The sequence below is a fragment of the Parasteatoda tepidariorum genome, chromosome 5 (assembly GCF_043381705.1).
Source record: "Parasteatoda tepidariorum isolate YZ-2023 chromosome 5, CAS_Ptep_4.0, whole genome shotgun sequence".
Lineage (NCBI taxonomy): Eukaryota > Metazoa > Arthropoda > Arachnida > Araneae > Theridiidae > Parasteatoda > Parasteatoda tepidariorum.
Genome location: NC_092208.1, coordinates 17,676,192 through 17,699,673, shown reverse-complemented (window position 1 = coordinate 17,699,673; position 23,482 = coordinate 17,676,192). Strand labels below are relative to the sequence as shown.

Genomic DNA, 23,482 nt, shown 5'->3' with positions numbered 1-23,482 from the left:
GTAAAAAAGCAAATAAATGGACAAATAAAATAAATAAGATAAATAAAACAAAAATTTGTCAACTAAGAGATTATAAAATATCTTACTTATAAATTGATAGACAAGAGAAAACGATCACACAAATTGAAAACAATTAGTTTTCTATTTTATGATGCAATAACTTTGTATAAGTTTTTTATCTATGCTTTGTACTATTGCTTTTTTTTCCATTACAAGGTTCATTTTAAAGGAGAAAACTTTTTTAATAATTTAAAAAATTATTTTGGAAACAAATTTATAACTATTTATATCTATCAAAACAGTCTAGTTAGTGATTTTTTATTTGTGTAATATTTGTTAAGCAGCCTTTCATCTCTTCAGTGGGACGATAAATGAGTACCAAGCATGCTTGGGTTGGGAACTAAACACTGGGGGTTCAGCATTCGGCTAACCACCTGCTGGAACATCTGCTCCTGCACCCCAGAGCCCAAGGTCAAGAAAACTGAAATGGGCGCAGAAGGCCTGGGCTCTTTATGGGCTGTTGCACCACTGAGTTTAGTAATATTTGTTAAGTGTTTAAATCTTTCTCTTTTTATATTTAGCCTGTGATATCCAGCAACATTTGCAGTCAATGCTGTACTTACTTCACCCTGATGATATTTTAAAAATGGTAAGTATTTTCTCCACTCTTTAGGTTTTGGTATCAGATCATGAATTAGTAGAATGAGATAAACTGAATTGGAATTACTAAATAGTAAAGATGTTTCATGGATTGATTTCTTTAGAGAGTAAATACTACTAATTCAGTTCTTTTAGTCATTTGTTTGGCATATTTTCCGGTTTTAAATTAAGCCCAGTGGTCAGAACAAGTGATAAAACTAATAAAACAACACTATAAACAACATATATTACTTAAAAAAAATTGTGTAATTAATTTTGAGATGCAAAAAACAAGTATTTTGTAATGATAATTTCCAATTATTTCTAACGTTTAGTAAAAAAACAAAGTTCAAATGCAACTAATTTTTTAAATCTGATTGGTGCAATTCTTGCTTGAGATAACAGCAGAACATATTTTCTTGTATAACTAACTCTTTGTGTACGTTGGTTCTTAGATGATGTTAAAGAGCTTTAGACAATTATAAAAAAATCATAAATATTTAATAGTTTTCTAGCATCTCTTGAATTAATATTTCCTGTCAATAAGGCCAATTTTGTTTGCTAAAAGAAAAAAAAATCATTAAAAAAAATGGTGTTGAATAAAAAATTGGCTTTTATACACAAAAATTAGGTATTTCTAAATTTTCTGTGATTAAAAAAAGCCTATTATTTCTCTAAACGATTTTTTTGGGAGGGAATATTTTTCAAATTTTGATGAGAGTGCACTGAATCGTCTAGTAAAATACATTTCCTAAAAAAAGAATTAAGTGGTGAATATATTACAAAAGTAGCTTGTAATCACTACATGTTAAAAAGCTGTTGTTGCTGTTAACTACATTTGCAATAAAATAGTAGTAGTTAACTACAATGAATTGAATTTCAGCAATGAATCTATCAATCAAAACCTTCAGTTCATTTGTTTTCTTTATTTTAAAAACATAGACAAATTTGTATTATTTTATGAAGTTATAATTAGTATGTTTTTTTTTTACATTCCTTTTCTTTCTTTCAGGCTGTCAAATTGGAAAGTATGCACTGTGGTCGAACTCGATATTTAGTTGTAGTATATCACACTGGGAAATATCAAATGGAAGAAAGTTGTTTGTTGGGTATCGACTGCAACAAAGATACAACTATTGGTTTAGTACTTCCTTTTTGGGCTGATACTCGTATAACTTTGGATGGGGATGGGTTAGTTTTGATTTTCATTTTTTATGTAGTGATTTAAATTTTTGTAATCACTGACATTATATTTTACTATCATAGTTAATAAATGTTTTAAATAGTAAATAACTAATCTTTATGCATCATGTTTAAGTACATAATCGGGTATTTTTATTCCCTCATGTATTTTTAATTTTTGAACACAAATTTCTTTTTTGAAAATACTTTTATTGACAAATAGTTATTCTACATATGTACAACAAAAATGATATTTAAAATGGTGGATTTTCAAATCTGTCCCTATATACATTCAAGCTTGTTATTGTTTAAACAAAGTTCATCATAAATTTTGATACTGATATTTTTTGATTTCTGAAAATCAATTTGGTTCCATTGTTTGTAAACTTATAAATGTAATCATCAGAGATGATAGTGCTCCAGAAAAAATCTGGATTTCCGAATTTTTCGCTAACCGCGATCCGGAAATCCAAGGTCCAGAAGTTTTAAGAGATCATCCATCACATTTATGTATTAAAATTCTTGTATATTTTATTTAAAAATATTAGAACTAGAATTTATGTTTGGCATCTCTTTTATTTGGAAATTTTTTTTTTCTGGTAGAATAATAAATGTAATTAGAGATAAAAGTAAACTTATACATAATTATTCATTTAAATTATACTGCATATAATTTATTAAGAATTTCATGTTTTGAAAATATCAATGATTTCAATTTATAAGGACATTAATTTTTTGAGATGAGTCATTAATGATTTTATTCAAGACATTTTCAGGATTTTTGAGTTGGGCTCACAATCACCCCTGAATCATTGAAATTTAGTTTGTATTTACGCAAGCGATTTTGTTTTCCTTCAGTTTTTATGGACTTAAGCGATCCTTTAAAAAATACTTCTTTATAAATACTATTGAAATTGATTTAAGTATTCTACTGTGTACAGTACTATTGTGTCTTGGTTGCAGTTATGCTGTCATAAATATGTTTTTACATATTTTCTTTTCTATTTGTGAGAAATATTAGTTACAGATAGTCAAAACTTATCCATCAGAGCAAATTTTTATATCTTCAGTTTAATTATAAAAATAATAGACTTATTATTTATTGAAAAGTTAGCAATACACCATAATTATTGTAGCATAAGTATTTAACTGTTTACGTTTTTTATATTATGTTGTACGTTATTATTTATATATTTTTTTATATTATGCAAGTTGCATTTTATTTTTGTTACCTTTATTAAAGCTGTAAGTACTATTAATGCAAAGAGATGGCTTTACTAGTCCAAAATGATGTGCACATTGAATCTATTAAACTTGATGCATATCTTTTTAAAACAAATTTGTAAGTGTTATGCTTGTCCTATAAAAAAAAATTTTTTTTTTTAGTGACTTACTCTGGTTTTCAATATATTATGTTAATAACTGATGTGTTTATGTAATTTTTCCTTTAGAGGTTTTAGTGTCACTTCCAGTGGTAGGCATCATATATTTAAACCTGTTTCTGTTCAAGCTATGTGGTAAGTTTCTAAATTTTTTTTCTTCAAATTATTCTCTGGTATTTTGGAAAGTTTAATATTTCATTATTACTTTTTACTTTCTATGTTTTAATTGAAACCTATTTTACATTTTTAAAAATTTTTATTGAATTGTAATTAATATTTTATTACCAATTAATAATTTTTAGCATTTTATCAAAATCATCTAAACTGTCTTTTTTCTCCTATTATATTTTTATTTTGATCACATTTATTTATTTATTTATATTATATACGCTATCTTATCTTATTTTATGAAATAAATCAAAAAATTTCTTGAGAAAGGAAATTTTTTGTGTGCAACTTTTTGTAAAGTTTGTTAACTGAGAGACCATCAAACTTACGGTGTTTAAATCTTTTATTTTACAATTAGAAATTACATTTTTTAAAATGATTTAAAAATTTCTCAACCTTTCAATTCCAATTTGTTTTGACTTTTATTAAGTATATTAATGAAAAATGATAAATAATTATTAAAAATCCTTTAATTATCTTTGGATAAAAAAATTTAAGTTTAGTTGAAATAGATAATAATTAAGTGAGTAAAAAAAATTGATTTTGTTTCTTGCCTTTTTTTTTCCCTCTAACCAGTTTAGATTTTTTTTAAATTTTTTTTTTCAAAAAATTTTTAATGCTGCTATTTTTTTTGTATGAACTATTTTTGTTCCCCCACTTTTATCTTAACAATTTTGATAAATGTATGTATGTTGTTGGTATACAGAGTGATATGGACTTTAGATTTTTGATGTTAAACTATTAAAACAATTAGGTATAAGTGTTAATAATTAAAAAAAAAAATTCTGTTTCTCTTATACATGTTTTTTTCTTTCTTCACCAATGACAATATCAGTCTTTTTATTAATCTTAACTTTTGTAAACAACTATAAATTTTTTTTTATAGTTATATATTCTTATAAACTTTTGATTAATTAAGCCAGTGTACTTTTTTACTAAAATAAGGTAATATAGAAAACTCAGATTTTTGGTTATGTGGTGTTTGCTGATTTCTGACCATTCTATATTGTCGAGATATTATTATAGTAACGTATAAAAATGTTTTATATGTTATATAAATTTGTTTACGAAGTTTGTTATTATTAGTACTTCATTAAGGTTCCTATTTTGTTCTCTCTATTCAAATTCTAAAGCATGACAAATTTTCTTTTTCAATGTTTTTTGCAAAGTGATTAATTTTTTTAAAAGTCAAATCATTTGAATTGACACCCCGAAAAATGCCGAGTTTACATTTTATTTTTCTAACATACTGTCTATAATTATTAAAAGTATTCCAACTTACACTTTTATGCTTTTTTTATATCGAATCTGATTTATATTTTTATTAAATATAAACATTGTTGGAATTCTTTTTAAGCCTGAATTTTTCCTTAAACTTATCTGAAAAGTTTAGGGGAAATTTTTTTTTCTTTTTTAGTATGAATCCTATTTATTTTATTTTTTATTTGTTTTCTCCCTTGAACTGAATTTATCTTTTAAAATGTTTTCTTCATCATATAATTTAGCATAACATTAATCTTCACAGGTCTGCTCTCCAAACTCTCCATAAGGCAAGTTCTCAAGCAAGAGAGTGCAATTATTTTAAAATTGGAGGAACTCATCAATGGATTGAATATTATGAGAAGAAAATTAGCTCTGACAGATCATGTCTGAATGAATGGTAAATTTATATTTCACTTTAACTTTAATTTTTGTATCTAAATTTTAGGGTGCTTAGATACATTTTCATTCTAATATTTTAAATTTATTGTAAAACATGACTAAATAAATTATAAATTTTTATTTAATTTTTACTTCTATTTTTATGTCTAAATTTTTTCCCAAATATGTTTCATACATAAACCTTTGTTTTTCTAGGCATGCAATGGATGATATTGTGTATAGAAGGCCTCCTTCACCTGATACTTTACGTTTACAGTAAGTATTTTAAACCAGCGTTTATGAATCTCAATGTGATTAAATAGCATATTTTAGTTTTTCTGTGCTTAAACTTTTTGTTGCTTTTATTAATTATTGTATCACTTATATTCAGACCTACGGAACGAGAAGAAACCGAAAGACATATACGAACTAAACTGAAGGAGTTAATGATGTCAGTGGATTTAGATGAAGTTACCAGCAAATATGTGAGTTTTTTTTAAAAATTCTTTTCCACCAACAATAGTATACTTTCTTTTTTGTGTGAAAAATTTATTTTGAAATTGAATTTAAAATTATGTTCCAGATACGAACACGTCTCGAAGAAATATTGGACATGGATCTTAAAGAATATAAATCATTCATTGATCAAGAAATGCTTACTATTCTTGGACAAATGGATGCTCCAACAGAAATATTTAAATATTTATATCTCGGATCTGAATGGAATGCATCTAATTTAGAAGAATTAGTTGTAAATGGGTGAGTGTTAAGTATTGATCTGTGATACAATAAGTTGCGCTTTTTTTTTAAAATTACAATGCACAATAGAGAAAAAGTAATAATTTATAATCTTATAATTTGAGAATTAGATTTTTATGTGTTAAACTGAAAAAATAAAGATTTGACAAAGCGTTACAGTTTACCTTAACTCAAATGCATACACACACTTGTGCATATGCAGTGCATGTGCTAGAAGTTCCCTATAAATGGTAATATCACTAAGGGGGTTTAAAATTAGAGCATGTTGATGTAACTTATAACAAACGCTTTTCAAAATATCAATTGAATACTTTGCCACTTTTTCCATAGTAAGCCAAATTTCTCCCAAAAAAGTGACGACATTTTTGAGAAAAATTAGGTTAAATGAAACTTAAAAAGGTTGAATGAAACAGTTTACACTAACTTGTAGAAATGTTTGTGTTTTTAATTTCCTAAATGTGAGAAAATGTCTTTTAGAATGGAAAATTACCAATTTTTAAGCATTTAATTTCTGGGTTATTTTAGTGTTTGCGCAGACAATAGAAGTCCTACCACAACCTTAACCTCTACTGGAATAAGTGATACTCATGGTAACACACATTAATATGATAATTGAAAAGCTTAGGATAAAAAGTTTCTAAGTCGCCTTTTTGAAAGAAATTGAGATTTTTCAAGGAAAGATATTATTTTAGTTTTATTTACTAACTTTTGACAACTCTTTAAATTTAATAGAAGTCAAAAAAGTAACCTTAGTATGCCTTTCTTTTGGTAGCAAATTAAAATGCCAAGAATGTGAATTTTATGAAGCAAACATTTTAAATGAGTATTAGGTATTCATAGATTTGCAAATAAAAAGTAAAAGTATGGCATAAACTTAGTTTATGATTTTGTTTTATTTTTTTAACTGGCATTGAACAGCTGACCTAATTCTGAGTTTATGACTATCAATGTTCAACCCCATAGCCTTGTTTTTTTGAACCCAACTCAACCAGAAGACAATGAAGCATTGGAAAAAACTAGCTTTCGTGGAGAACTTTGTGATAAAACTAACCTGCATTTATGTTACACGGAGAGGAAAATCAAAAGAACCTCCCACTGTTTGCCTAAATGCTAGGGAATTCTAAACCATGATCTGTCTACCACTGAGGATATTTTATGACAGCATGGTGGTTGTTGTGAGCTATGGGCAGAATTCGTTTTAACTGGCCGATGTTTGGATTCAAACCTGGGTCAGCTTATATGAATGAACGTGAATGTTCTATCCCATGAGCCACCACGACTTTTTAAATTATGATTGATAACTTACAAACATTAAATCTAATTTGTTCAAATTACAGTATACTACTTTATTTCACTGAGCTGCATTGCACCATGAAGAGGCATAAATATTTTTAGCAAAATAATTTCATTAAAATTTGTTTACTAGTGTTAAAAATTCTGAACTATTTTGCTATTCGGCTTATTAAAATTAATTTATTTCAAACTGTTATGAAAAATAGAATAACAGGAATCTTTTTTATTTAATTTTGAATGTCGTAAATAACTGTATTTTTAGTTAAAAAAGAGTAATATAACAAATGCTTCTTACAAACCATCATAATTATTATTGCACAAAGAAGATGTGTATATTCAAAAATAAAATTTCCCTCAAACTTGTTTGTTAATTCTTCTGTATTTTTTTTTATATATTATCTAGCTTTAAATTATAAGCATTAATTTATTTAAATATACTATGTCAAGTAAGGTTTGTAATGAAAATTGTTTTATTATTATTGTTATGTATGAAGAATAATTCTTTAGTTTTGAAAGATTAGTATTTTTTTAACAAATGCTGATCAAAAACTATTATATTTATTTAATTGCATCTGTATATCTTTAATTGTTATTCTTTTTTTTAATTTCAGAATTGGGCATATTTTAAATGTGACACGAGAAATTGATAATTTCTTTCCTGGCATGTTTGATTATCAAAATATCAGAGTTTACGATGATGAATCCACTGAAATATTGCACTATTGGGATAAAACATATCGTTATATTCAAAGAGCTAAGTAAGATATTTTTCTGTACAAAAGCTTTTTAAAAAAATTACATTAAAAAAAAAACAACACCATTTTTTAGAAATTGAAACTAAAATCTCTTCTTTTTTTATACCTATCTTTTTTTATTATATTACCTTTTTCTTAATGAATTATTATCATGCTGAATATTATGTTACTTGAATATTGGGGAGTTATTTTAACTATCTGTGTATTAAATTAAATAAGGTTTTTAAACACTTTTGAGTCAAGTTGAATTTTCATTAACAATGAAATGCTTTTTTTTTTAAAAAAAATCCCAGATATGGTCGGAATAATATATTTTTATCTAGGCTTTTTAACATTAATCCAACTATGCGTGAAAAATTTTCCTGTTAAACCTGAGCTCTTGTTAAATCGGGGCTCATAATGACTGAGTTTGATTATATATTTTATTAGTTGAATAATTGTACATTTATTTCAAGTTTTACTCATAATAGTAGGAAGTAAAATCAGTTTGATTTTTTCATTTTAGCATCATTTTATTGAACATAACAACAATGAATGTGGAATTTTTAAAAAAAAAAATTCTGCATTATTTTTAAGGACTGGAGAAAATAAACATGCAAAGATTTTACTTAAGTTCCTCATAAATAGAAAATTATATAGGAATCATTTAAGTTAAATTATTAATCTTAAATGTATAATTTATTGATTTTGAAAATATTTGTATTGAATGAGACAAAATATTTCAATTTATAATATCGAATTAATTTGCTTTTAATCTATTTATTACAGGAATGAAGGTTCCAAAGTCTTAGTACACTGCAAAATGGGGATTAGTCGTTCTGCATCCGTTGTGATAGCCTATGTAATGAAGGCCTATGATTGGGATTTGCAGAGAGCCCTTGACTTTGTGAAAACAAAAAGAGGATGCATAAAACCAAACTCTGGCTTTTTAAAACAACTTGAAATTTATCAAGGAATATTAGATGCAAGGTAAATCATCCTACCTTATTGATATTAATTATTTTTGTTTAGGCTTAGAAAAAGAATGTACTTTGTATTATAACAGTGAGAATATACAAAAAAAAAAAAAAAAAAAAAAAAAAAAACAATGGACATAACACATCCAATTTTCATTATTAAAGGAAGTAACAGTAGTGGGTGCATCATCCTTTTAATATGAAGAAGTCTTCAAAATCCCCTCATATTTTAGAAAAATTAAAAGAATTTCTTGAATCTTGCTTTTTTTAAATTCAAATAGGGATTTTATTTATTTATTTATTTTTTTTTACGAAAATCAAAACAGATGTCTTTTTTCAGATGTTAACAGACGGAAGGGAAAGAAAAGATTTCTGCATTAGTAAAAATTAAGAGAACTGTGTATAAGCTTTTTATATCCGTCACTCTCTCTCTAAAATATGATTCAATACTTAAGTCGCTCATGATGCTAAGTAGTTTTCATTTGGCAATTCAAATACAAGATTACTTTGGTTTTATTACAAATATTATAGTCTTCGTAATTTGGATTTGTTGTTAAAATTTCATTTGTAGTGAATATCTATACTGACTGAAATTCTACTACTAAATAAATAAGGAACTAACAGGGATAAATATTCTGATACACAGTTAACTAAAAAGACTAGTACCCAGTTAATGGATTAATGGAATCAATTTATATAAATATGATTTATCAAACTTTGAATAAGGGAAAAGAAGTTCAGTAATAAATTTCACCACAATTTCGATTGTTGAGTAATAGAAGTTTGACTATGTCTGTGTATATGTATAAAAAAAATCAGTTTTTCTTTTTAAAAGTTTAAAACTGACAGAGAAATTTTAATTTTTCTGAGTTAACAACTAGGTTAACTGATTTGTATTTAAATTCATTAATTGGCTAGTGAGTTTGAAACTAAATTTAACTTGTTTGAGTATAATAGGCTACCCGAAAGTGTAAAAAATCCACTGTGGCATGTAAGTTTAATCTATGCATAAGTAAATTTTGATTTAACTTCATATATGTTTAAAATTAGTTGCACACTGAAAACTCATAAAAAATTAAAATATACTTAATGCTTACAATAAAGAGTGTTGGAAATTAAAATTTTTACAATTCATATGTGTAAAAATATTCAGTAATTGGATTCCCTGATTGTTCCAACTGCAATTGTAATACTTGCATTAAATTAAGATTATGTATACAGTGGCTTGTTGGGAGGTTGTTGTGCTTTCTTGCACTCCCGTGTTTTTGTCAAAACTTGTCCCCAGTTCATAGCAGAGTTTAATACAGATTTTAGCCTGATATTCAGGCAGTGGATAAGTACTATTTTAATATCTCCTTATTATTTGAAAATTCTCATGGTTTAAGTATTTAATGCTATATCTTACTTGTTCGATGTATTGTGTGTATATTTATCTTAAATTACTGTTCTCAGAGCAACTCTTTTTAGCAAATGTAAACAGTAATAATTTTACAGTAATATGTAATAAATATAATTTTTTTTAAATATTAATAGCTCAATGCAAGATTCAATAACTTTTCTTTTTGGAGATTGTATATGAAATAATTAAGATGCGGAACTTCTTTCTTAGATTTTTGTCACACTTTTTGCATCTGTTTATCGAATTCAATGATAAGAAAAGATCTGGTCGAAGAATTGTTTTGATTAAATTAGTGCTATTTCATTACTATGAAAAATTTAAATTTTCATTCTTTTTTAATAAATTTTTATGCCATAAAAACTTTTTTTTAAATGAAAGATTTTGTTTAAACTTGCTGCATATTTGATATTTTTAAATTGTTTCATAGTAAACAACGCCACAACAGTTTATGGCGTTCCAAGTCGGAAACAAATCTCAAAATCTCCGGAAAACCAAAGAAGAAAACTGACGATAGGAAACAGAAGCTCCCAGAGAAAAGTGAATCACTCCATCATCTAACTATCAGTAATAGTTTATCATCTAGGCCTAAATCTTGGTCTCCAAGTGAAGCTGTGGCGGACATGCTATTTCCTCCTCAAAACAAAGGACTGACAGATATTTGTAGGTATTTTAGCTATTCAAAAGCAATATATACTTTAAAAAATCTGAATTGTATGGTAGAATTAATCAGCACATTCCTTTGTTTTCTAAACGTCTGATAATATCAATGTATTGGATAGTAATTTTATGTAGGTAATAGAAAAACATATTTGTGTTTATAATTATTTTTTAACTTGTATCAATGATTAGGTTATTTAATGGTTATTTAATAGTTTTGTACTTAATGTGCTGATAAGAAATAAATTATCAAAAATTTGTTCTGTAATTTTGAATTTCTACTCACTGAACCTCAAAAAGTCACTTATAAATCAGGCTGAACTTCTTTTCAATAAGTAGTATTTTTTATTTAGAAATAATCTATACATAATTTTTTTTTATACTTCTGTTGTTAAGATATAAATTGTTGAAGTTGAAAGTTGAGTTAACTCATTTTTAAAGAATCACAAAAATTTTGCCAAATGAGTCCAGTTGGAAGAATCACATTTAAGATGCCTAAAAAAATTTGATTTCTTTGACATTCTCAAATTTTAATTGGAAATTCTTCTAAGAGCTCTAATTAAGCAAATAATTTGTAATCTTGAAAAAGTTGCTTGTAAGACCAATCAAGTCACTAACTTATTATTTAAAACAAGCACTTTTTTAAATTTAATCTTTTAATTTCCATAACATTATTAATTAAAATCCTACTTATTTCAAATTTTAGCTTAGATATAGATTAACATAATTTAAAAGTTCTGTTTATTTTGAGCTGAAAACTTTAATCTTTTACTTGATATTTTGACAAAGCGCTCTCAACAGAGCTAATCTTTTCAGGGTCTAGGACCCCATATAATTTGATAAAAGCTATTTATTCTTGTATCTTTTTACTATTCTTAAAGTTTTCTTTAGTATTATTTAAGTCGTCTTCTCATAAAAACTCTACTTGTAAATTCATTTATACTTCATAAAGATATTTTTAGTTTGATTTCATGTGAGAGTGAAAGTATGCTAGAACACTCATAGTTAAAGCAATATCATTGAAATTAAAACCTTATTTAAACTAAGCAGGGGTAATCCATTGTAATGCAAGTTACACATGAATCACCTAACCATTTATGAAGCATCTCAAATGCAACAATTAAATATAACTGTGATTAGGAAAAAAACTTAACTAATCTATATTTCTATCTATGAAAATTAAATTAACAGTTTATCCAATTCATTTTTTTTTTTTGGAATTTAATTAATTATATATTTGTAGTAAAATAAATCAAGATAATAAAGATATAAGCCATGATGCAGTATGTGATTAATTAAAAATCACATTCAAATAACATATTTAGAGCTTAATTGTTTAAAATTCTTATTGAATTGAATAAACTTATTCAATTAAAAAATATGTCTTTGTATTGACTAATTATTTACAGTTAAAAGGTGCAGTTGCCCTTTTGTTACCTAAACAAAAAAACATATGTTCGTATTAGATATGTCTTACTCATTAGATATGTCTTACTCATGTATTAGATATGTATTACTATTGCCATGCTCATGGTAATGAAAATAATAGTAATTAGCTGTTCTCAATTAAAAAAATTAATTAATTATATCTACTGATTGATTAAAAAATTGTTATACTGTTTCAGTCTAATTTTAATTTATATTTCAGGATATTTCTATTATAAATGGTAAGTTAAGCTTTATGTGACGCTGTTAAGTTATTAGTATTGATTTACGATTAAGTGCATTTTATGTTAGTAGTTAATCCTGCTAATAGGATCAGTTGATTTTTTGGGGATCAATGAACAGTCTAGCATTTGTTTACACCGTTGTGTTCTTTTGAATAGATGGTTCATTTAGACGTTTAAGTATTCTAGTATAACAAGCAAAGAAAAGAAGAAAAAAAGCTTGATAACTTTTGATATAATATTTTAAAGGCAGACTTTAAATATGCTCATTAATTAGTAAAGGCAACGTATAAAGATTCAAAATTAGACATAAAATTTTTTTAAAAAAAACTAATCACATTAAAAAAAAACTAATCACAACTTCTTTGATTTAATTATTTTGCTTGCTGACTTTTAAAGTATGGTAAGTTGCTGATATTTTGAGGAAAAGGTTGTACTAATTTAATCAGAAGTCTGATTGGTGGTTTGTGCCTATTCATGTTATTTTTGCAGTTTGCAATTTTCCCTGTATTGTCAAAACTATTTGTGTAAATCAAAAATTTTTTTGCACCCATCACCGCATTTAAGTTTTCTAAGTATACATTTATGGACCCATAAATTAATAATTAATTTTATTTAATTTATCTTAATCCTTTAAAATTATATAGCAAATAAGTTAGTTGGTTTCAAATTAATGCCTTTTTTTCTATCTTGTTTAGCTTCAAAAATGTTTCTTTCAACTTTTATCAAAATTTATTATAAGTTACTGTTTTCAGATGCAATTTTTTGCTAAGTTTTAGATAAAAACTAGTTTTTGAAGCAAAAACGAATTCTATGATATCTTTTTGTATCTTATAACTCATAATTATTATATTAGTATGATATTTTCTTTTAATTTCATTATTTCTTTTTACAGATTCTAAAATTAAAAAAGTAAATGAAGGGAGCAAAAGTACAGAAGTTCTAAGTTCTGATCCATCTTTACCTAGAGTTTCATCGATTAAAGATAGAATAAATGAACTAGAATTACAAGTTACATCTGATAAGTTAACTAAGCAGGAAGTGAAATCACCCACATCTCAGAGTAGATCTGGTCTTGTTTTCAATCTTGCCAATCAATTTGAGTCAGGATCTAAACCTTCATCTCCAGTCGATGAAGGATTATTTATGAAGCCGCTCTCTGGTGAGGAAATAGTTCAGCCTGTTTTGTCACAAACTAAACCTCCTATTTGTAAGCATCATGCTGTACTTGTAAAGCCTTCAATGTGGTCAGATGATGGAAAATCAGTGCCGGAATGTCCTGCTTTGTCTCCTAATTTATCTCGAACTGAAAAATATTCTGAAATAAATCTTCCTCAAATTCCTAGCAGTATAAATAGTAGTTTATTAATTGGCCTTGGAGATAATTTTGCGCAAGATGTGCAATCAAGCGGGAGATCTCAACACTCTTTCAAAACTAGTCATTCTTGTAATGCAACTGTCCCATCACCACCCAGTATAAATAGTCAGTGTAAAGAAATTTTCAACACAAATTTGCATAACTCTTCAACTAGCCAAATTATTCCAAAGTCAATTACTGGTGAAGAATTATCTCCTGCTAATATTAGTGATAGAAATACTAAATCAATCAGTGCTCCTAGAATGAAAAACTCAATTACTGAACTAGTAGCAACAGGTAAAAGTCCTCAAAAAAATTTTGATGGTTTGTCTCCTGAAAAATCACCTATTTGTCATTCAATTAGTGAAACTGTGAATTATTGTGATAGTTTAAGCTTTCGGAATACGAGAAATTATTTTTATGATAAAGAAGATATTCCTTTTACTCCTGGTAAGGTCTTGAGAACGAAGCGGCAGATCGAGGAAAAGAATTTAACTCGGACGACGTCTTTCGACAGTGGTTTTCCATATCGAGCACGCTCTAATCCGTCCACGCCACCTGAATCTGATGTGGGTGTCGGTAAATTGATTCGAAGGTCGCACAGTCTGAGAAGTGACTGCAGACCTGCTATGCCTTTTTCTGGCAAATGGTATCCCCTTCCTGCTTTAGCTTCAAATGCCCCTTTTACAATTAAGAAAAACAATGCTATAAGTCCACAGAATAGTGCAATCAATCTTAGTGTCAGTACCCCTTCAGTTGTAGAGGCTGTAAACAGAGTTATCTGTGGAACTCAAGAAGTCTTGTCCAGTGCCATTCATTTCATGCCTTCAGAAAGGAAAGTGTCTTCCATGCATTCAAGTTCAGATTCAGACTTTGAATTTGGAAGTGCTACATCTCTTCCAGAAGTGGAAGCTAACGATTCCACTTTTGGGAGTCCCCCGGTGCAACGTGAAAGTCCAATACCTGGATTAGTGCGTCTGCAGTGCGAACTTCTTGAAAATAAAAACATGAAAACTGTCAAAGATAAGTGTGGTAGTGAGCAAATGAGAGTTAAGAAAGATGTGTCAAAAGTATCCTTAGAACAGGGATGCTCTCTAGTCATTTCCGAATCATCAAAACCAGATGACATCAAGGAAAGCGGCATAGTTAAGCGACTTAAACAAGAACTTGAAGCCAAATCCGTTTCTGAACACAGCAAAAGGGAAAGAAATTCTCTTTCCGAGGTAGAGGGTCTTGAGCAATATGAGAGTAGGCTTGCAATGGGTAGTTTACAACCTATTGAGCGACAAACCTCTGCTCCCAACATGGACTCTTCCTTTGAAAATCAGCCACCTAGACTGCGTCCACGATTGTCTTCCTCTGTCGGTAACAAAGCAACATTCGAGGATCAAAAAGCTCCTCCCACTCCTCACAGAAAAACAAGCTTGGACCTCAGTTTTGTACAAAAAAGATTCCCGCTCAATGTAAAACTTAATTCTCAGTCAACCTTGCCTATGATAAAGCCAAATTCTAGAACTACATTTAGATCAGACTCTAAAACATTATGTGAACAATTGGTTGATGATCAATCTGTACCTTCTATAAGGTTAGCTGCCAAATCAAGTACAGGTTATATTGCAGCAGAAATTCCTCCTCCGCCGCCAATATGCTTGCCTAGAAAAATGCGAAAACAACAAGGGAGCACACATCCTTTAACTAAATTAATAAAACCGAGGCATCCTAATCCACTATATAACACAATGTAAAAAAAAGTAAATTAAAAGCATATTTTTGTATATGATATTATAAAATTTTGCTAAATTGATTAGTATATAGTTTAAATTAATTTTTTTTTAAAAATTGTTAAAAGTATTGTAAATCTTATTATTCGCAATTTCAAACATTTTTCATGGCTGCTTAATACAGCAGAATAATTTTTTTTTTTTAAATTTCCTCTAAGTCTTTTTTCCCTTTAGAAATGTATGAATTAGATACAATTTATATTTTTAATATAATCTGTTTATCTCCTTCATAGTCTTTTTGTTCCCCTTGAAAGATATATATTTAATTTAATCTGGATCGTAGTATGCTGAAGGGTCACTTCGAAAATTTTTTATTTCTTCAATGTTAACCCCTGGAAAATTTTATGAATGTAATTTTCTTATTTTTTAAATAACATATTAATATTTTTATTTCATCTTATTCATGGAAATGTGATTTAAGGAAACTAATTACTAATTTTTATTGTTGTAACTATGTTTAAAAATTCTAAAAGTTCAAATTTTAAAAAACGTCTTACAACCTTAAAATTTAAATTTTGATAAATAAAATCAATCAAACACATTTCAATGGATAAATTGAATCAAAAATTGTTTCAAAAGTATTATAATGTTATTTAACAAATAAGGAAATAGTGTTCTTTTCCATATGTTTAAATGGAGATCCTAATCTGTTTGAAGGGGATCTTAAAAGAAGCAGGATAATATATTTCAACTTCCTTAGAATAATTTTTTCCCCTAGAAAAAAATATACCTGGATCAAGTATTGGTAAAGTAATTTATTTTCTTTCTTTCTTTCTTTTCTTTTTTCTTTCTTTTTAGTTATGGAATACAATCTGAAATAATCTTTTTTCAGAGTATTTGTAGCTTTTTTTAAGTAGTTTACACTTGAATTTGTGATGAAAGTTAATGTATATGGCTGCGAATATTTTTCAATTGGTAAGGAAATATTTTTTTTTCATCCTAAATTTTTATTAAAAATCAAATGTGTTTGAAATTTTGCAAAAATAATCTAATAATTATTTTACAGCAAAATGTTGGATATTATTTTTGTTTTCGTTTCATTCTCCAGTTAGATTAAATTACTTTTAATTCTTTATCTGAAATTCAATTATGTAACATTTTAGTAAAATCATATGTTTTCGATGTGAGATGAATTTTTCTTAAATGCTCTTTTTCGGATAAAAAAGAAATGCTACTGTCTACACATAAAGAATTATATGAATCCTATTTCTAGATTTATGAAGTTACAAATAAATATTTTGACGTATTTTTAGTTTTAATTTATTCGTCGAAATGTGTTCTGTCGAACCTAATTATTACATTTTAAAGTTGAGACTGGTTTAAAACCTTTTTTGAAACTATTATAAAGAAAAAATTTCAAAAATACCTGCAACTGTGAAATTTAAATTATGAAAAATTTACTTTGAAAGTTAAATAACTTTAAAATATATTAAATGGACACAGTAATGTTTCAATGAATAAAATCAAATTAAAAATATTGATAAGTATTAGTTACTTAAAAATAAAGAAATTGCATTACAATTATTCTCCATTGGTTAACATGGAGGAAGTAGAATTATTTTTTGTCTAATGGATACTGATAATATAAGATTATTGTTTAGAATTGTTTTATAAAATGAATTATTTTTATACAATGCTGGGAAATAATGTATAATTACAATTTTTAAAATGCATGCCAGTGACCTAAGAGTTGTAAATATTTGATAATGCTTTGTCTTTATTAATTAAACTCCCTTTTTCATTTTATTATTATAAAATAAATATTAAAAAGCTAAAACATTTAACTAAAAACTGTTGATTTCTTACAGAGAGATTTGGCTGATACAGAATTTTCACCTTTATCATATTATAGCATGTATTTAGAAAAGTCGGGTTTTGAATCACTTAAGTGCTTTGTTGGTCTGAATCATCATTAGGACATTGATTCAAGTCAGTGATTATCTCTTGATTTGAATCAGAGGGTTCTAATAAATGAAATAAATTGACTAAGATCAATTTCAAACTGAATGAACAGGTATTGATTTGAATCATAGTATGTTTATTTGGAGCAATGAATTTAATTACTTTCTTTCTATTCATTCTGACAGTAATTTGAATTGCTGTATATTTGGATCCATTGATTTGAAAGAAATATGTTGATCAATGTATTCAAATTGCTTGCTTTCACGATTTATTTTATTGTAGTCACTTAGGTGATCCATTTTACCCGATTCTAGTATTTAATTGAATCAGAAGACTTAAAATCATGATATAATCTAATGAAAATAACCTTAGTTTTACATATTTTGATTCAACAATCAATAAATCTTGAGTCAGCAGCTATTTCATGCAATTTATCTAATAAAACTCAAAGGTATTGTCTACAATTATCAAGGCATTTTCCCCCATCACTTCGGGAAACAAAATTAATAAACTGACAATTTCTTATCTGTCATCTTTTATCATCTCTTGCATGGTAAGTACCTAGCAAGTTAAAATCGTGAGAATTATTTTTGTCACACCAGCAACTTGATTTCAGTCCCATCTCTAAATTGCATAATTAAGGTTTAATGACTTCTGTCTCACGATTTATTGATTGTATATAATATATTTTATATTTCTGACTGAAATTCTACATAAGTATTGAAATTTTTTATATTTTATTAATATGAGATGCCAGGTCTTAATATGACTTTTTCTAATTATGTTTAGTGTTAATTCTAGAAGTATGTTTATTTTTGTTTTCATTAAGAACAAAACTTAATTACTGAAGTTAGCAATAGATATTTATCGTATTCTTTGATCTATGTTGAAAATATTATTTATTTCTGTTAATAAAGGGAGATTCTTTATAAGGATTTTGCTTTACATCAAATATTTAATATAATTTGTTTGTATTGTGAAATATTTGATTTGTTTATAAATATTTTCTCAGACTCAATTAATGCTGCATGATATAAAAGAGCTGTGACCTCTATGCTGTTTGTTAGTTTCTTTTTTTCCGGTCTCTATATTATATTGTAAATATATTAAGTTATGGAATTAGCTCTCACAAAGAGCTTTTTTTTTCTAATTTAAGTGTGGATGGTTTCTGTAGCGCACAGTTATTTATAGTTGTATTTTATAAAGTGCCTTTGTGTCGATAAAGTGATCTTGAATTGTAATTTATAAGTATCAAAGTTAATTTTGACTGCTTTTCTTAAAGTTATAAATGTTTCAATATAGAATGTTCTTTCCATATTTGTAAACATATCTGAACTGCTAAAAAATAGAAGTTATGTTTTTAATAATTTTTGTTATAATCATGAAAATGAAGGATTCATTTGATCTATGTTATTTAAAATAAAATTTAAATGAGATATTGCTATTTCATTAATCCTTCATAAAGTTAATTGCGCTAATCATTTAAAAAAATTCTTTACAATATTTCATAACTCTGCCTGTGGAATGTTACATGGACTTATATTCGATGCCACAGTAAACCTGTTAAGAGAATCTAAATGTAGTGATACTGTACATTGCAAATGATGTGATATAATACAATTATTTAGCTTCAAAAATAGACTTTTCTTTTTAAGGAAAAAAATTGTTATGTGGTGGAAAAAAGCCTCAAAAATATTACTATAAGTGAGATATAATCTTCGAAAGTCATGTATAGCCTCCAAAAATTGTTTTTTAAAAAAAAGGTCATTTTAGGTACAGTTACCATGCTGAGCATGGCATCAAAGTAGAAATACTGTACTTTTTAATTTTTCTTCTAATTATCTCTATCATATACACTATTTCTATTTTCGCATCAAAATTTTGGATTTATGTTCGCAATCTATTTATTCTTTTCCTCATATTGTTTGTTCTCAAAATAAGCTATTTAAGAAATCAATAAATGAGAAGGAAATAAAAATGTATAATTTTCTGTAAGCCTTTGGAAATCAGAAATATAATCTCATGAAGTTTAAAAATCAGTTACTAAGTTCATCAACAGAACAATTATAAAATGTTTTCAATGTAACAATCATTTGTAAAAACAATCTAAGACTGCCTGGCCAAAATTAACAGATGCTAGTGCAAATATTTCATTTGGACATACATCATTAAACATTGTCCATAGTCTAAGTCAGCGGTGCCATCTGTTGACAAACTTTTTAACTAATTTTGAAACTTGGCAAGAATAAATTTCTTGCTCCCTAAACACTATGCAGCAAACTGTAGGTTTCTATTTCCTTCTGCTTTTCTCTGGGACACCCTGTAGATATTATATTTTGGATTGGAACTTAGAGGAAAAAAAGAACTGATGTGTCTTCAATGACAATTGACGGGCTTGGTGGAAGGCGGTTCCAAGAAACATTCTAAAAAAAAGAGCAAAATTTTGGGTTTAAAAACTTATGGTCAGCTGTATATATTGAACTTAAATTTTCTCTGCCTGGTTAATAAATGATGTAGTTTGTTATGTGGAAAATTTATTTTGTTGATAACTTTCTGCTATGGCTATATTTTATGTAGCTGATGTTTGGCAAGTCCATTTAGATACAACTCAATACCCTTTTCCACTACAAATCTAAATTTAAAAAAAAAAAACTGTAATTTCCTAAATTTTGACTATTATACTACAGAGAATTGGGATTTTCAATATATTAATTAAATCAAGAATTTAATTTACTGAAGAATTTTGATAGTTTCTATTTGGATTAAAATATTTTTCAATTTTGCGAGATTTTTTTCTTGGTCCATCTCCACCCCATTTTTATGAAAAGTAACTTTATGAAATATAATAAAACTTTATTGGTGGACAAATTTCATATATATAATTTATGAATGCATCAATTAAACAAAAATGTTATTTTTAATGTACTATTTATTTTTAATCCTTTAGGGAAAAAAAATGTTCAGCTTCATACTTGATCATAGTAATTATTTTATTTTTTTACAAGTTAGTTTTAATTTGAATTTTAAAGAAATCCTATTAGTGTGATGTACAGAATTGCTTGCTTTTGTGTGGTCAATTTTATGACTACCTTAATGTTTTGTTGTATGCAATTGAGAGATTATTTAAAAGCAGTTGTAATTAAAATGTATGAAGATTCAAAAAAAAGTGTTCATTATTTCTTTCTGACTTGTACATTATTTAATTCTAATTTGTCACATCCCATTATCTGACTTCAACATTTATTTTAACCCCATTTCCGAACTTTTAGCCGCAAGCTTACCTACATCAAAAGAATCTGTTACTGCCACGTTATTCAAAGAGTAGGGCGTAGTAGGAAAACTTTCGTACTATTTCATCCAGGGGATCAACGTTTGGAGGGTAAAAGATAATGAAAAAAATCTTTCCTTTTATCTCTCTCTCAACTCATGGTTCGATGACTGTTTTCTAATGATTCATTCCAATTTAGATGAAAACTTAATATGATTGAAAAAAATATAAAATAAAGCAAAATTCCTGGCATTTTCGTGTGCTAAATTTATTGCTTCTCTTCAATGAAAGATTTAAATCAGAGTTGGGAATAAAGATATTTTTGGGAATCGGCCAGGGGGGAAAATGGCCAAATTAATTTATTCTAAGACTTTAAAAAAGAGTGTAATGAAGTTGGAAAAAAATGCAGGTCTTATTTTAAGACTGAGATAACTCTAAAACAATTTCAATGTCGAATAAAAATTTTATTCAATGTGTAGTGGATAGTTTCTCATTTTTGCTAACCTTTTAATTTTAAAATACACTTTTGACCATAAAGTAAGGATAATTCAGAATCATACGGAATTTGAACTCTTAAAGTATAAATTTCACCTGTAGAATTATCACACACACCTTCTAGAACATTGTGCAAATCCACCAGATGACGCTGATAGTAAGTTATAGTGATGAAAGTATAAGAAAGGGGTATATAATAAATGATGGGAAAGAAGCAAAATTTTTCACAAGCGTTTTGTAAGTTCCTCAGTACCATAAGCGAATGCCACAAAGGACGCATGTGGAAGATTTTTTAAGTGGTAGAATTATCAGCCGCTTAGAGGCTTACTCAGGTGGAAATATTCGAAGAACTTGGATTTGCCCCTCTCTAGGCTTTGGCAACGATTTTAAGAAGATGGAAATATCAGTAAACGTTACAGTACAGGTCTCCCTCGGATAGATAAAAATGTGTTCAGACAGATTTGCATGTTAAAAGTAGAACAATGACAGGCCAAATTTATCGGGACGTCATTCTGGGAAAACATCTTCGTTTGTTTAGGAGTACCATGGAAGCAGAATTTGTGTTTATGGATGACAGCCAGCCTTCACAAAGCAAACATCGTAAATAAATGCCTTCAAACTGAGAATATCACCTGTATAGAATGGCCAACATTCTCACTTGACTTAAATCCGACAGAACTTGCCTGAGACATGCTTAGTTAACGAGTTGCAGCTCATCACAACTCTTGCANAAACAACAATTCCACCATGAACAGTATGTTGCCGTATTTCGAGATTAGAGGGTCATGTAAGATAACAAAAATTGAAAATGGATCACGAACATTAATGGGGAAAAAGGGCCGTCCGCGCGGACGTTGGATTCGAGAAGCTTGTTGTCCGCGGGGAATCTTTGACCGCCGAGGACGGGCTGTTTTTCGAGCCCTGTGCTGTGGTGTTGTGCAGACTGCATTTTATCGAAGATATAATATATTAATCATCATACTAACCATATAATATGAAGTTTTTATGAAGGAGGATGTTGTTACATATGCCACTTGCCAATACAGCCAGCCTGCTTGAAATCAAGCAAATTTTAAAAGCAGAGGATACGCTTCAGTGTCGCCATCTATGGCCAAGAATACGATTTTGCCACACACGTACGTCACAACCCGTTTCACAGAGAGGAGTCATTCACTCATCTTTCTTCCACCCGCAGATTTGACCTGAACGAGAGAACGATCAATAATTCAGTACCCTCAGAGATATTGATTTGTTATAGGAACTTGGACTTAGTGACCGCGACAGATTTCTACGTGCACCATTTCATACATGGGGATTCTTCGACTGGCAGGATTCGAACTCCCGTTCTCACGAACACGAGTACAGCGTTCTACCAACCAGACTAACTCGATGCATATGAAATAAGGTTCAAAAATTTTAGTTTTTATGAATGGTATCATACATACACCAACTTTGTTTTGTTTATTAAATGGGCTTATAAATAAGTCACACTTGTTTTGTTTCTTAATCTTTATTAGCTGGAGCTGGCATTATTCTTAATTTATGGACATGAGTGTAACTCAGAAGAATAAACATATGTTATTTATTCTTTACTAAAGTTATTTTATGTCTTAACTTCGTCAGACTAGCCTAGAACCAACGAATAGTGCTTAGAAACAAGGAAATTTTGTCTACCTTCTTATATTTTTCACAACGCATACCATTATTGAAAAAGCAGCTTATCATTGTTTTATAACGAACCCTTTAAATGTAAAGCAAAGCAGATGTAAATGAAACTGCACTTTTAAAAGTTCCTTGCAATCAAGTTCGAACTGCAATGTGCTAACTCTGAGAAGTGATACTATCGTTTCTAATAATTCACAGTTGAAAATACTTGTCTAATTATGATGAAAATATTCCTATTTTTCTTGTACGTGATATGTTGCAGGTGAGAGAAATTCTTATATTTATAAATTTTTAAAGACAACTGCTTGAAATAATTTGTGGGTCAGTTAAAACTTTAAAGTAGGCAAAGCTGTCCTGTGAACCGTAGTTCGCCCATACTCAATTTAAACGACATCTTATGGCTCAAAGCTGAACAGTGTTGCGTGAATTTGAAAAATATCTGATCGACAGTCTAATCATTTTTTAAACTGTGTCTTTTGTTATTCTAAGAGTTTGAGAGAGTCTCTAATTCTTGAA

General features: G+C 27.9%; 1 protein-coding gene across 1 annotated transcript; it reads left to right on the top strand.

Moving 5' to 3' along the window:
• The first annotated feature begins 536 nt into the window (after positions 1–536).
• Positions 537–20,714, top strand: LOC107445692 (Protein phosphatase Slingshot). The gene is made up of 11 exons (XM_043054727.2): positions 537–649; positions 1,652–1,830; positions 3,273–3,338; positions 4,897–5,031; positions 5,229–5,288; positions 5,404–5,497; positions 5,596–5,771; positions 7,676–7,822; positions 8,588–8,788; positions 10,602–10,834; positions 13,394–20,714. The coding sequence occupies exons 1-11, from the start codon at positions 611–613 to the stop codon at positions 15,598–15,600; spliced, it is 3,537 nt and encodes a 1,178-aa protein (XP_042910661.1). The 5' UTR covers positions 537–610; the 3' UTR covers positions 15,601–20,714.
• Positions 20,715–23,482: the final 2,768 nt, after the last annotated feature.